The following is a 13,581-nucleotide window of genomic DNA, read 5'->3' as shown; positions in this document are numbered from 1 at the left end:
AGATGGATGATGGGATTCAAGAGAGAGATGGAAAAAAACACCCGACAAATAATAGAAAAGGGAAGGGTTAGTGAGAGGAGAGCAACAGCAGGGAGAAACAGGAGGAAGACTGAGTTAGTGAGGATGAAGAACACACACACACACACACACACACACTCTTCAATAAAACATAAGCCTCAGACAATCAATAGGGCCGCTGGCCGCCTCAGACGCTGCTACATAACAGAGAAGAACACGACCTCTCTAGCACTGCAGCACTTCCTGCTGTCTCACTGCACACCTGTCTCACTGCACACCTGCTGTCTCACTGCTCACCTTTCTCACTGCACACCTGTCTCACTGCACACCTCTGTCTCACTGGTCACCTGCTGTCTCACTGCACACCTGCTGTCTCACTGCATACCTGCTGTCTCACTGCATACCTGCTGTCTCACTGCACACCTGTCTCACTGCACACCTGCTGCCTCATTGCAAACCTGCTGTCTCACTGCACACCTGTCTCACTGCAAACCTGCTGTCTCACTACACACCTGCCTCACTGCACACCTGCCTCACTGCACACTTGCTGTCTCACTGCTCACCTGTCTCACTGCACACCTGCCTCACTGCACACTTGCTGTCTCACTGCTCACCTGTCTCACTACACACCTGTCTCACTGCACACCTGCTGTCTGCACACGTGCTGTCTCACTGCACACCTGTCTCACTGCACACTTGCTGTCTCACTGCTCACCTGTCTCACTGCACACCTGTCTCACTGCACACCTGCCTAGTTTAGCCACTGTTTCAAATAAATACCTAGGATTTTGTTTATTTTCTTCTAATAGGGTTGAGAAATAAGCAGATCTAGCAGGTTTTAAAGCCTCTCTGAATGCAATCGAGCTCTCTTTCCATGAAATGCGAAATACCTCTAGTTTAGTTTTCTTCCATTTGCGCTCCATCTCTCTGGCTGCTCTCTTAAGGGCCCGAGTGTGCTCGTTGTACAACGGCGTTGGACTATTTTCTTTAATCTTCTTTAAGCGCAATGGAGCAACTGTGTCTAAAGTGATGGAAAAGAGAGAGTTAAGAGTTTCTGTCGTAATACAGAGTTCTTCTAAGCTATCTGGGATGCTGAGATGATGAAACTGATCAGTAATATTATTAATAAAGCAATCTTTAGTGGCAGAAGTGATAGGTCTAACATATTTGTAACACGGAGTCGGCTTTGCAGCCTTGGCTAAATTAAGTTTACACGAGACTAAATAATGATCTGAGATGTCATCGCTCTGTTGCAGAATTTCAACGGCATCAACATCTATTCCGTGTGATAATATTAGAGCTAGAGTATGATTACAACAATGAGTAGGTCCTGACATGTGTTGTCTAACTCCAATAGAGTTCAGAATGTCTTTAAATGCCAATCCCAATGCATCTTTTTCATTATCTACATGTATATTAAAATCACCAACAATTAGGACTTTATCTGCAGCCAATACTAACTCTGATAGAAAGTCAACAAAATCTGTGATATAGTCTGTATGGTGCCCTGGTGGCCTGTAAACAGTAGCCAGCACAAATCTCAAACATGATTTATCGTTTACACTAGATAGTGTTACATTAAGCAACAACACTTCAAAAGAATTATATCTGAGACTAGACTTCTTAGTAATTCTGAAAATATTACTATAAATTACAAAAACACCTCCCCCTTTGCCTTTCAGACGAGGCTCATGTTTATAACAGTAATCTTGCGGGGTGAACTCATTTAAAGTAATGTAATCATTTGGTTTTAGCCAGGTTTCTGTCAAACACAGCACGTCTAGGTTATAATCTGTAATCATATCATCAACAATAAGTGCTTTTGAAGAAAGGGGAAGAATATTCAGCAACCCGAACTTTATCATTTTTTCATCTGTATTATATTTGTTTTTTATTTGTTGAACATCAATAAAAATGTTACCCTTAAATGGGTTTAGGAGTTTTTTGTATGTCCTAATTCGGGGAACAGACAGTCTCTATATGATGATAGCTAGGTGAAAGAGGCTCTATGTGATGGGATTTATCTGACCTTGGTGACGTGAGACAGCTAGCAGACGGTTGGTTTAGCCAGTCTGTCTGCTTCCTGACCTGAGCCCCACTGAGCTCCGCCTGTCTCACTGCACAGCTGTCTCACTGCTCACCTGCTGTCTCACTACACACCTGTCTCACTGCTCACCTGCTGTCTCACTGCACTCCTGCTGTCTCACTGCTCACCTGCTTTCTCACTGCATACCTGCTGTCTCACTGCACACCTGTCTCACTGCTCACCTGCTGTCTCACTGCACTCCTGCTGTCTACCTGCACACCTGCCTCACTGCACATCTGCTGTCTGTCTCACTGCACACTGAACCTGCTGTCTGTCTCACTGCACATAACCCAGCCTAAACCAATGCAAAATTCATGCTGGTTTATACTGGATTTTCCAGCACATGTTGGGTTTTCATGTTTCCATAGACATAAAGATATTTATACAGTACAAAGTGTATATTCACGATGATGATCCAAACGCTAGTGATCCGTCACCCAAATGAACCTGAGAAAAGACTGAAGTCAAGTCAAGTCAAGTCAAGTTTATTTGTATAGCGCTTTTCACAATACAGATTGCATCAAAGCAGCTTCACAGTATTAAATTAAAATAATACAACAAAGTTTGTTTCAAGAGGAATTTATTGATTGATAAAATTAAATTAGATATCCCCAAAATATCCCCAACTGAGCAAGCCAAAGGCAACAGTGGCAAGGAACCGAAAAACTCCATCAAGTGACCTAATGGTGTCCTAAAACTCCATCAGGTGCCTTAATGGAGAAAAAAAACCTTGGGAGAACCCAGGCTCAGTCGGGGGCCAGTTCTCCTCTGGCATTGGATAGAGGCCGGATTGTAGTTTGAACTGTAGGATTATATGAATGCCTGGCTGAAGAGATGCGACTTTAATCTAGTTTTAAACTGGGAGAGCGAGTCTGAGCAACGAACAGTATCAGGAAGACTATTCCAGAGTTTTGGAGCCAAATGTGAAAATGCTCTCCCTCCTTTGGTGGTTCTGGATATCCTAGGTATGACCAAAAGCCTTGAATTTAGTGATCTCAAAGAGCGCGATGGATTATAGGGCGATAGAAGATCCGTTAAATAGACTGGAGCTAAGCCGTTTAGGGCTTTATAAGTCAGTAGCAATACCTTGTAATTAATACGGAACTTTATAGGTAACCAATGCAGTGATGATAAAATCGGTGTTATATGATCATATTTTCTTGATCTCGTAAGAACTCTAGCGGCGGCATTTTGGACTAACTGTAGCTTGTTTATTGAGGATGCAGGACAACCAGCTAATAAAGCATTACAGTAATCCAGTCTCGAGGTCATGAATGCATGAACTAACTTTTCTGCATCAGAAACTGATAGCATATTACGTAGCTTAGCAATGTTTCTAAGGTGGAAAAAGGCTGTTTTTGTAACATAAGAAATATGATTTTCAAAAGACAGGTTGCAATCGAGTATAACACCCAGGTCTTTTACTGTAGAGGATAAAGTAACAGGACATCCTATGATGTTAAAGTTGTATTGTGCGAGGTTTTGTGGGCGGTTTTTTGAACCGATAAGTATTACCTCTGTCTTGTCTGGATTTAATAAAAGAAAATTACGCGTCATCCAATCTTTTATATCTTTAACACACTCTGTCAATTTGGAAAATGTAGCGTTTTCATCCGGCCGTGATGAAATATATATTTGAGTGTCATCAGCATAACAATGGAAACTAATTCCATGTTTCCTTATAATATTTCCAAGTGGCATCATATATATTGAAAATAACAGAGGGCCTAATACAGATCCCTGCGGCACTCCATAGTTTACTGGAGTTATGATCGATTTTTCTCCATTTAAATAGACAAAATGGTAGCGGTCAGATAGGTATGATTTGAACCAGCTTAGTGCTTGTCCTTGAACACCAGTATAATTTTGTAGTCGATCTAAGAGTATTGTGTGATCTATAGTATCGAACGCAGCACTAAGATCAAGTAAAACTAGTATTGAGATACAGCCTTGGTCAGAAGCTAAAAGTAAATCATTTGTGATTTTAACGAGCGCAGTTTCAGTGCTATGATGCGGTCTGAATCCAGACTGAAACTTTTCATAGATATCATTTTGTTGCAAGAAAGAGCCCAGTTGAGCGGACACCACTTTTTCTAATATTTTAGACATAAATGGAAGATTTGAAATGGGTCTATAATTTGCTAGATTATTGTCACAGTGTCTGTTGTGTTCCACTGGGTGTCACTAGAGGTCCCTTCCTTCCAGTCTCCATTCTTCCTGGAACCACATTTCCCATGATTCCTTGTTTGTTCCCATCACTTGTGATTACACCCAGCTGTTTCCATTTATGTTGTTAGTGTCTGTGCATAAATACCCTGTTGTGTTAGTTCATGTCACGGAGTCATTATTGTATGTCATTTGTCTACACTAAGGTCTGTTTCTAGTCTGTTCTCGGTTTTGTTCTGGCTTGTTTTGTTTTATTGTTATTCTGACGGATTAAATGGTTTTTGACACTGGCATGGATGACTACGATTCTGATTATTATAACTTAGACGCTTGCATGGATGACGATGATTTGGACTGCCCTGAGTACTGTGTTGCTGCATTTGGATCCACCCATTTCTCCACTAGCAATCATGACAGAATGACTCCGTCGTCAAGTGGATCCAGCAGCATGAACCTTCTACAGGCTTTTGCATTTGTGGCCCGTCAAAGGGAGGAGGCAATGACGCTCAGGTTTCCCAAGGACTTTTCGTCCAACGACGGAGAGTCGTTTAGAGGAGAGCGTCTGGCCCGGTTTTCGGGGACCCGTGGAGCTCGCAGAGGAGGAAGTAGTAGAGGTGAGTCCCGGACTCAGTCTCTACTTCGGTCTTCCTTCGACCATGGGTCAGTGATACACAGACCAGAACACCCTTCGCCGCGGGTCCTGTCCCGTCCTGAACCTGCACCTCGCCAGGAGGGACGATGGAGGAGGAGGAAGACTTCCTCCGTGTCTGTTCCGGTGGTCCCAGTTCCGGTGGTCCTGAGTCTGGTGGTCCCGAGTCCGGTGGTCCCAGTTCCGGTGGTCCCGAGTCAGGTGGTCCCGAGTCAGGTGGTCCCGAGTCAGGTGGTCCCGAGTCAGGTGGTCCCGAGTCAGGTGGTCCCGAGTCAGGTGGTCCCGAGTCAGGTGGTCCCAGTTCCGGTGGTCCCAGTTCCGGTGGTCCGGAGGCGGAGGAGGAGGAAGACTTCCTGCCTCCCCAACGTCCCGGAGGCCGTCCCCTCCGAGCAGCCCACTGTCGTCCCGGAGGCCGTCCCCTCCGAGCAGCCCGCTGTCGTCCCGGAGGCCGTCCCCTCCGAGCAGCCCGCTGTCATCCCTGAGATCGTCTCGGAGCCGCCCACCATCAGTCCTGCCACGGCCAAGAGAGTGGTCTTCCTTTTTTATGCAGTGGTGGTACTGCAGGCGTGGAGGAAGCACAGGACGTCTGCCGATCCAGAGACTGTTCTTGAGCCTGTGTCTTCGGACAAGATGGCCGCCGCCGAGCCTGTTCACGTCACGCCTGCCGAGCCTGTGTCTTTGGACAAGATGGCCGTCGCCGAGCCTGTTCACGTCACGCCTGCCGAGCCTGTGTCTTCGGACAAGATGGCCGCCGCCGAGCCTGGGTCTTCGGACAAGATGGCTGCCGCCGAGAGTGTTCACGTCACGTCTGCCGAGCCTGTGTCTTCCGACAAGATGGCCGCCGCCGAGCCTGTTCACGTCACGCCTGCCGAGCCTGTGTCTTCGGACAAGATGGCCGCCGCTGAGCCTGGGTCTTCGGACAAGATGGCCGCCGCCGAGCCGGTGGTGTCTGTTCCTGAGCCGGTGGTGTCTTTTCCTGAGCCGGTGGTGTCTGTTCCTGAGCCTGAGCCGGTGGTGTCTGTTCCTGAGCCTGAGCCGGTGGTGTCTGTTCCTGAGCCTGGGCCGGTGGTGTCTGTTCCTGAGCCTGAGCCGGTGGTGTCAGTTCCTGTTCCTGGGCCGGTGGTGTCAGTTCCTGTTCCTGAGCCGGTGGTGTCAGTTCCTGTTCCTGAGCCGGTGGTGTCAGTTCCTGTTCCTGAGCCGGTGGTGTCTGTTCCAGTTCCTGAGCCGGTGGTGTCTGTTCCAGTTCCTGAGTCTGTTCCAGTTCCTGAGCCGGTGGTGTCTGTTCCAGTGCCATGGCCGCCCGAGGGGTCGTCTCCGCCATGGCCGCCCGAGGGGTCGTCTCCGCCATGGCCGCCCGAGGGGTCGTCTCCGCCATGGCCGCCCGAGGGGTCGTCTCCGCCATGGCCGCCCGACGGGTCGTCTCCGCCATGGCCGCCCGACGGGTCGTCTCCGCCATGGCCGCCCGACGGGTCGTCTCCGCCATGGCCGCCCGACGGGTCGTCTCCGCCCTGGCCGCCCGAGGGAAAGTCTCCGCCCTGGCCGCCAGATGGACTGACATTTCCGCCCTGGCCTCCCGATGAACTGTCATCCCCTATGTCTATTCCCTCCCATGGTCCTGATCCTCCGTCCCTCCCCCTGATCCCCCACAGTTCCACCTCCCTCCTGGACTTTTGTCGAGTTTTGTTTGCTGTCGTGGAGCGTCTGGTAGCCGCTCCGTAGTGGGGGGGTTATGTCACAGTGTCTGTTGTGTTCCACTGGGTGTCACTAGAGGTCCCTTCCTTCCAGTCTCCATTCTTCCTGGAACCACATTTCCCATGATTCCTTGTTTGTTCCCATCACTTGTGATTACACCCAGCTGTTTCCATTTATGTTGTTAGTGTCTGTGCATAAATACCCTGTTGTGTTAGTTCATGTCACGGAGTCATTATTGTATGTCATTTGTCTACACTAAGGTCTGTTTCTAGTCTGTTCTCGGTTTTGTTCTGGCTTGTTTTGTTTTATTGTTATTCTGACGGATTAAATGGTTTTTGACACTGGCATGGATGACTACGATTCTGATTATTATAACTTAGACGCTTGCATGGATGACGATGATTTGGACTGCCCTGAGTACTGTGTTGCTGCATTTGGATCCACCCATTTCTCCACTAGCAATCATGACAGATTATTATGATCTAATTGTGGTTTCTTAATGAGAGGTTTTATAACTGCCAGTTTAAATGTTCTTGGAACATGACCTAAAGATAAAGACGAGTTAATAATATTGAGGAGAGGCTCTTCCACTACAGATAACACTTCTTTCAGTAGTTTAGTTGGTATAGGATCTAATAAACATGTTGTTGTTTTAGATGAAGTGATAAGTTTATTTAACTCTTTTTGTTCTATAGTTGTAAAGCACTGTAATTGTTCTTTCGGGGTGATAATTGAAGCTGAATTGTAAGGCGCGATTGAAGATTGAACGTTTATAATTGTGGTTCTGATGCTTTCTATTTTCTCAGTGAAGAAGTTCATGAAATCATTACTACTGAACTGTAACGGGATATTTTGTTCGGGTGACGTCTGTTTATTTGTTAGTCTAGCCACGGTGTTAAATAGAAACCTTGGATTGTTTTGGTTGTTTTCTATTAGTTTGCGGAGGTGCTCAGCCCTGGCAGCTTTTAGGGCCTTTTTATAACGTGACATACTGTCTTTCCACGCGATTCTAAAGACCTCTAAATTAGTTTGTTTCCATTTACGCTCTAAAATACGGGTTTCTCTCTTTAAAACATGCGTAGTATTGTTATACCATGGTGCTTTATTTTTCTCTCTGACCTTTTTTAATTTAATAGGTGCAACCACATCCAATGTTCTAGAGAGAATGGTGCTCATAGTGCTAGTTAGTTCTTCTAGTTCATCTGTTTGTTTGGGTTCAGGCAGCAGCTGAGACAGATTAGATAAGCAATTTGAGAAATTATCTATGGTGGATGGGAGGATTGTTCTGCCTGGTTGATAACGCGACGCCGCATGACATATTACAGCAGTACGTAATATGCAAGTTACCATGTAGTGATCAGTGACTTCATCACTTTGTGGAATGATATCTATATCGGTTGGATCGGTTCCGTGTGATATAATTAAATCGAGTGTATGATTAAGACGATGAGTTGGTCCGGTGACGTTTTGCTTGACCCCAAATGAATTTAATAAATCTGTAAACGCAGCTCCTAACGCATCATTTGGATTATCTACGTGTATGTTAAAATCTCCAACAATTAATGCTTTATCGACATTGACTAATAGGTCTGAGAGAAAATCTGCAAACTCTTTTAGGAAATCAGCGTAAGGCCCTGGCGGTCTATATACGGTAGCCAAGGCTAGAGATAATAGGGATGTTTTTCTAACATCTAAGAGCGTAACATTTAGTACAAGTACTTCAAATGAAATAAACTTATAACCCGTTTTCTGAGTAACATTTAGAATATCTTTATAAATGGTTGCAACACCTCCGCCACGGCCAATCAGACGGGGCTCATGCTTATAACAGTATCCAGGAGGAGTAGACTCATTAATACCGAAATAATCATTTGGTTTAAGCCAGGTTTCAGTAAGGCAAAGTACATCGAAGCTATTATCTGTGACTATTTCATTTACAATAACTGCCTTAGGTGTGAGTGATCTAATGTTTAGAAGACCTAGCTTTAGAAATAGTTTTTGTTTACTAATAGCAACATTTTCTGTTTTAATAACAATTAGATTTTTCCTAGATCCTGCATTAGATTTATTATTTGATCTCACTAAACGAGGAATAGACACGGTTTCTATGCAATGTTCTACACTAGTATTTATATCAGTTGAATTGGTGCAGCAGAGACTATGATTTGGACTTTTGGTTACTAGTCAAAGGGTATTTAACATTTTGGAGATGTTATCTGACAGAAGATCCGCTCCGAATCTGCTTGGGTGTAAGCCATCAGCACGGAAAAGCCTAGGACGCTCCCAAAACAGATTCCAATTATTTACAAAGAGCAGTTTCTGCTCATTGCACCATGACATTAACCATTCATTTAGCGCAAATAATCTGCTGAACTTTTCATGCCCTAGTCGGTACGTGGGAAGCGGTCCTGACACAATGATCGTTGTTTCAGGCGATGTGCTGCGTACCGTATCGATTAGATTCCTGAAGTCTTTCTTCAGAATCTCCGTCTGGCGCAGCCTGATGTCGTTCACTCCCGCGTGCAGGACCACAGTTCCGACGCGCTCGTCACCGTTCAGGATCTCGGGAACGCGAGCAGCGATTTCAGAAACACGAGCACCAGGGAAGCAGTGACTTTGCACCTTACTTGTACCTAACGTAGCGTGTACGTGCCGAACGATGGAATCGCCGATGATCACAGCATCGCGTTCTGTTTCGCGTAGAGGGGAGAAGCGGTTTTGTGTCGATAACTCGAAAACCGGGAGGGTCGGAGAAAGTCTTGGTCTAAACCTGACTCGCGTCTTCCGCTGCGGAACCACCCAGGCTTCGTGGTGGCGTGTTGGAGCCGGAGTGAAAGAGACCATGGCTGATTGCGACCGATGCTGAGGAACGCACGGAGTAGACGCGGTCGGAGTCAGCGGGTTAGTAACGTTAAACACTGATTTGTGTGCGTCGGCGCGTGATGTTTCAAGAGCCAAACACCGGTCTCTCAGCTCGGCCTGTCTCAATAAAAGGTTGTGGATCTGTTTCTCAACAGCTTCCAGCTCAGACTGCAGTGCGTGAAGCTCAAATGTGTCCTCACCTGCACCAAGCGGTAGACTACTTACATCTGATATATTCGCCATTTTAACAGATGGACAGTGAGTTAGCAACGAAGCTACCAGTGATGCTATCAATATTAATACTAATTTATATTATAAGTTTGTTTGTAAATGAGTGTGGAGAAGACGCGTTCAGCCGTGATCCACGGACGTAACCTTTAAGAGTATGCAGCGTTGGATCACTAATAGGCTTGAGACGCGTCTGCTCAACAGTCCGCGTTGTAACAATGAGGTTTGAGCAGTAGTGCTTCTCAGTGAGGAAGAGTAGAAAATGTTCGTTGTAAGCGGGTTTAAAGAGAAAAATCAAGAATTATAAATCAAATCGATAGAGCTCCAAAAACAACAACGCATTCAGACGCAACGCATGATAATGACAGGACAAGACATTATTCACCGTGTTTGTTGAGTGTTTCTTATTCACCTGAGCTTTTATGAACTCAAAGGCGCGAGAGAAAATAAATAAATAAAAATAGCTGAGCGCAAGGGTGGCGCGTTAACAGGCTAGCGAATTACTAGCGTGTTATGCGTCAGGGTTGGGTAAGCTGTATTTAGTAGTAATATAAACAACTAGAAATTGTAGTAAATGATGGTTCAAAACAAGGAAATACGAGGCTAAGACGGAGCTTACAGCTCCGAAGCAAACACACTCACAGCAGGCAGCGAGAAAAATCAAGAATTATAAATCAAATCGATAGAGCTCCAAAAACAACAACGCATTCAGACGCGACGCATGATAATAACAGGACAAGACATTACTCACCGTGTTTGTTGAGTGATTCTTACTCACCTGAGCTTTTATGAACTCAAAGGCGCGAGCGCGCGAGAGACAAATAAATAAATAAAAATAGCTGAGCGCACGGGTGGCGCGTTAGCAGGCTAGCGAATTACTACCGTGTTGTGCTAGTAGCAACGGAAGCCAGCGATGTTGGGCAAGCCGTATTTAGTAGTAGTATAAACAACTAGAAATTGTAGTAAATTCTGGTTCAAAACAAGGAAATACGAGGTGACCCTCACATGTGACTGGTGCTTAACTGACACGTCACGTGCTCAACATCAGAGATTCTGTTCGATGTGTTCAATAATGACCTTTGGAATAATTAGCACTGCAATAGTTTTCTGTAAAGCTGCTCTGAAATCATGTCAATATATTTAAACTACCATTTAAAAGTTTATGGTCAGTAAGATTTTATTAAAAAAAATTGTATAAAGTAATATATTCTTTTAATCATCACTGACACATTAAATTGATCAAAAGTGACAGTAAATACCTCTATAATGTTACAAAAGATTATATTTCAAATGAATACTGAACGTTCAATTTATCAAAGAATCCTAAAAAAAAAATGTATGACGGTTTCCACAAAGATCTGAAGCAGCACAACTGTTTTCAACATTGATAATAATCATACATGTTTCATTTGGAATCATGTTTCAAAGGATCATGTCTGTAATGTTGCTGAGAAAGGCAGACGAAGGCGAGGATCTAGACGCAGGGTTATTTAATAAAGGAACAAAACCAGGGGAATCACAGAGGCAACCATTACACATACAACAACTGACAAGGTAACAAGTGAAACACAAGGGCTATAAATACACAGAGACAAACAAGCTTAACTAAGTAACAAGGGGGCGTGGTTAATAAGAAACACCTGGGGAGACTAATAAACAAGAAAGACTACAAAGGACTACAAAACATAGCACAGAACAGGAAATAACAAAAGAGCACACAAAACAAGGGAAACACAGGACAGGAATCATGACATAGCCCCCCTCTTAAGGAGCGGATTCCAGACGCTCCTCAGGAAATAGTTCAGGAGGGTGGTGGAGCGGAGGCGGACCCGGGGGCGGGATGGAGGGCCAGGCCCGTGGAGCGGAAGAGGGCCTGGAGACTGCAGTAGTACGGGAGGCCAGGGCGGAACAGGCAGTGCAGGCGACCAGGGCGGAGCAGGCAGTGCAGGCGACCAGGGCAGAGCAGGCAGTGCAGGCGGCCAGGGCGGAGACGACCCTTCGGGCGGCCAGGGCGGAGACGACCCTTCGGGCGGCCAGGGCGGAGACGACCCTTCGGGCGGCCAGGGAGGAGACGACCCTTCGGGCGGCCAGGGAGGAGCCGGCAGTTCAGGAGACCATGGCGGCGCGGCCTCCATGGTCCCATTGCGGGACCTACTGCCCCCCCCAAAATGTTCTTGGGGGCAGCTACGGGGTCATAGGCTGGAGCAGGCACCGGCTCAGGAACCCACACCGGCACAAGAACAGACACCGGCACAGGAACAGACACCGGCACAGGAACAGACACCGGCACAGGAACAGGAACAGGAACAGACACAGGAACAGACACCGGAACAGGCACAGACGCCGGCACAGGCACAGACACCAACACCGGCACAGACACCGGCACAGGAACAGACACCGGCACAGGCACAGGAACAGACACCGGCTCAGGCACAGGAACAGACACCGGCTCGGCGGCGGCCCTCTTGTCCGAAGACACTGGCTCGGTGGTGGCCATCTTGTCCGAAGACACTGGCTCGGCGGGCGTGACATGAACAGTCTCTGGCTCGGCGGGCGTGACATGAACAGTCTCTGGATCGGCAGACGTGACGTGAACAGTCTCTGGATCGGCAGACGTGACGTGAACAGTCTCTGGATCGGCAGACGTGACGTGAACAGTCTCTGGATCGGCAGACGTGACGTGAACAGTCTCTGGATCGGCAGACGTGACGTGAACAGTCTCTGGATCGGCAGACGTGACGTGAACAGTCTCTGGATCGGCAGACGTGACGTGAACAGTCTCCACCTCCCCTACAGTGAAGGGGGAACCACAAAACTGCAGGACAAAGTCAATGTACTGTACCAGGGTCCAGCTGGGGTCCTCCTCTGGTAAATTTAGGCTAATGTCCTGTTCTAGTCCACTCCAGAAACAGTCCTTTAGCATAGCATCATTACCAGGAACGAGGTGACTATAAAAAAGGAACTCCTCCACATAATTTTCGATGCTGCTATCATCTTGATAAATCGAACAAATTTTGCTCAGTGGGTCCCGGATAATACCTGCTAGATCCATAGTTTGGTCAGTTGTTCTGTAACGTTGCTGAGAAAGGCAGACGAAGGCGAGGATCTAGACGCAGGGTTATTTAATAAAGGAACAAAACCAGGGGAATCACAGAGGCAACCATTACACATACAACAACTGACAAGGTAACAAGTGAAACACAAGGGCTATAAATACAGAGAGACAAACAAGCTTAACTAAGTAACAAGGGGTGTGGTTAATAAGAAACACCTGGGGAGACTAATAAACAAGAAAGACTACAAAGGACTACAAAACATAGCACAGAACAGGAAATAACAAAAGTGCACACAAGACAAGGGAAACACAGGACAGGAATCATGACAATGTGACACTGAAGACTGGAGTAATGATGCTGAAAATTCAGCTTTGATCACAGGAATAAATTACACTTTACTATATATTCACATAGAAAACAGCTGATTTACATTGGAATAATATTTTCTCTCTTTATTATTATAAAAAATATTCTCAGGGAACGAGGGTTACAGTCGTAACCCGAGACGTTCCCTTTCGAGGGACCTCGCGCTGCGTCGAGAATCGACACATTGGGGAATGAAATGCCCACTGCGCCCTGGTGTGAAGCAATCTGGCACACTCAAGACGAGAGAATTTGTGAACCCGGTGTAGAGGGCAGATCGAGACTATAATGTTTTATGAAGGTGTGTGGGGAGGCCCAGCCGGTGGCATCACAGACCTCTTGAAGGGAAACCCCTGCTAGCAGGGCTTTAGAGGATGCCACTCCTCTAGCTGATTGGGGTCTTATCAGGAGAGGCAAAGGGAAATTGCACACCTCGTAAGCTGAAGAAATGGCCTCTACAA

General features: G+C 46.3%; 2 protein-coding genes across 3 annotated transcripts; one reads left to right on the top strand and one right to left on the bottom strand.

Annotated features, from left to right (window-relative positions):
- Positions 1 to 4,529: 4,529 nt before the first annotated feature.
- On the top strand, positions 4,530 to 6,737 carry LOC309506951 (uncharacterized protein; the record flags this gene model as incomplete). Its single annotated transcript, XM_082180985.1, has 3 exons — positions 4,530 to 5,060; positions 5,196 to 6,092; positions 6,690 to 6,737. The coding sequence occupies exons 1-3, from the start codon at positions 4,545 to 4,547 to the stop codon at positions 6,735 to 6,737; spliced, it is 1,461 nt and encodes a 486-aa protein (XP_082037111.1). The 5' UTR covers positions 4,530 to 4,544.
- A 4,765-nt stretch (positions 6,738 to 11,502) lies between these two features.
- Positions 11,503 to 13,075, bottom strand: LOC309507151 (uncharacterized protein; the record flags this gene model as incomplete). Of its 2 annotated transcripts, none has more annotated exons than XM_082181264.1 (3): positions 12,225 to 13,075; positions 12,108 to 12,158; positions 11,503 to 11,969 (listed from the first exon to the last, which is right to left on the bottom strand). In XM_082181264.1, the coding sequence occupies exons 1-3, from the start codon at positions 12,751 to 12,753 to the stop codon at positions 11,503 to 11,505; spliced, it is 1,047 nt and encodes a 348-aa protein (XP_082037390.1). In that variant the 5' UTR covers positions 12,754 to 13,075. The 2 variants fall into 2 exon arrangements, with proteins under 2 accessions (XP_082037390.1, XP_082037391.1); XM_082181265.1 differs by having other exon boundaries at positions 12,255 to 13,075.
- Positions 13,076 to 13,581: the final 506 nt, after the last annotated feature.

The sequence above is a fragment of the Leuciscus leuciscus genome, assembly GCF_965113295.1.
Source record: "Leuciscus leuciscus genome assembly, chromosome: 9".
In the NCBI taxonomy this organism is placed as follows: Eukaryota; Metazoa; Chordata; class Actinopteri; order Cypriniformes; family Leuciscidae; genus Leuciscus; species Leuciscus leuciscus.
Note: the sequence above shows the minus strand (reverse complement) of the source record. Positions and strands in the feature narration are given on the sequence as shown.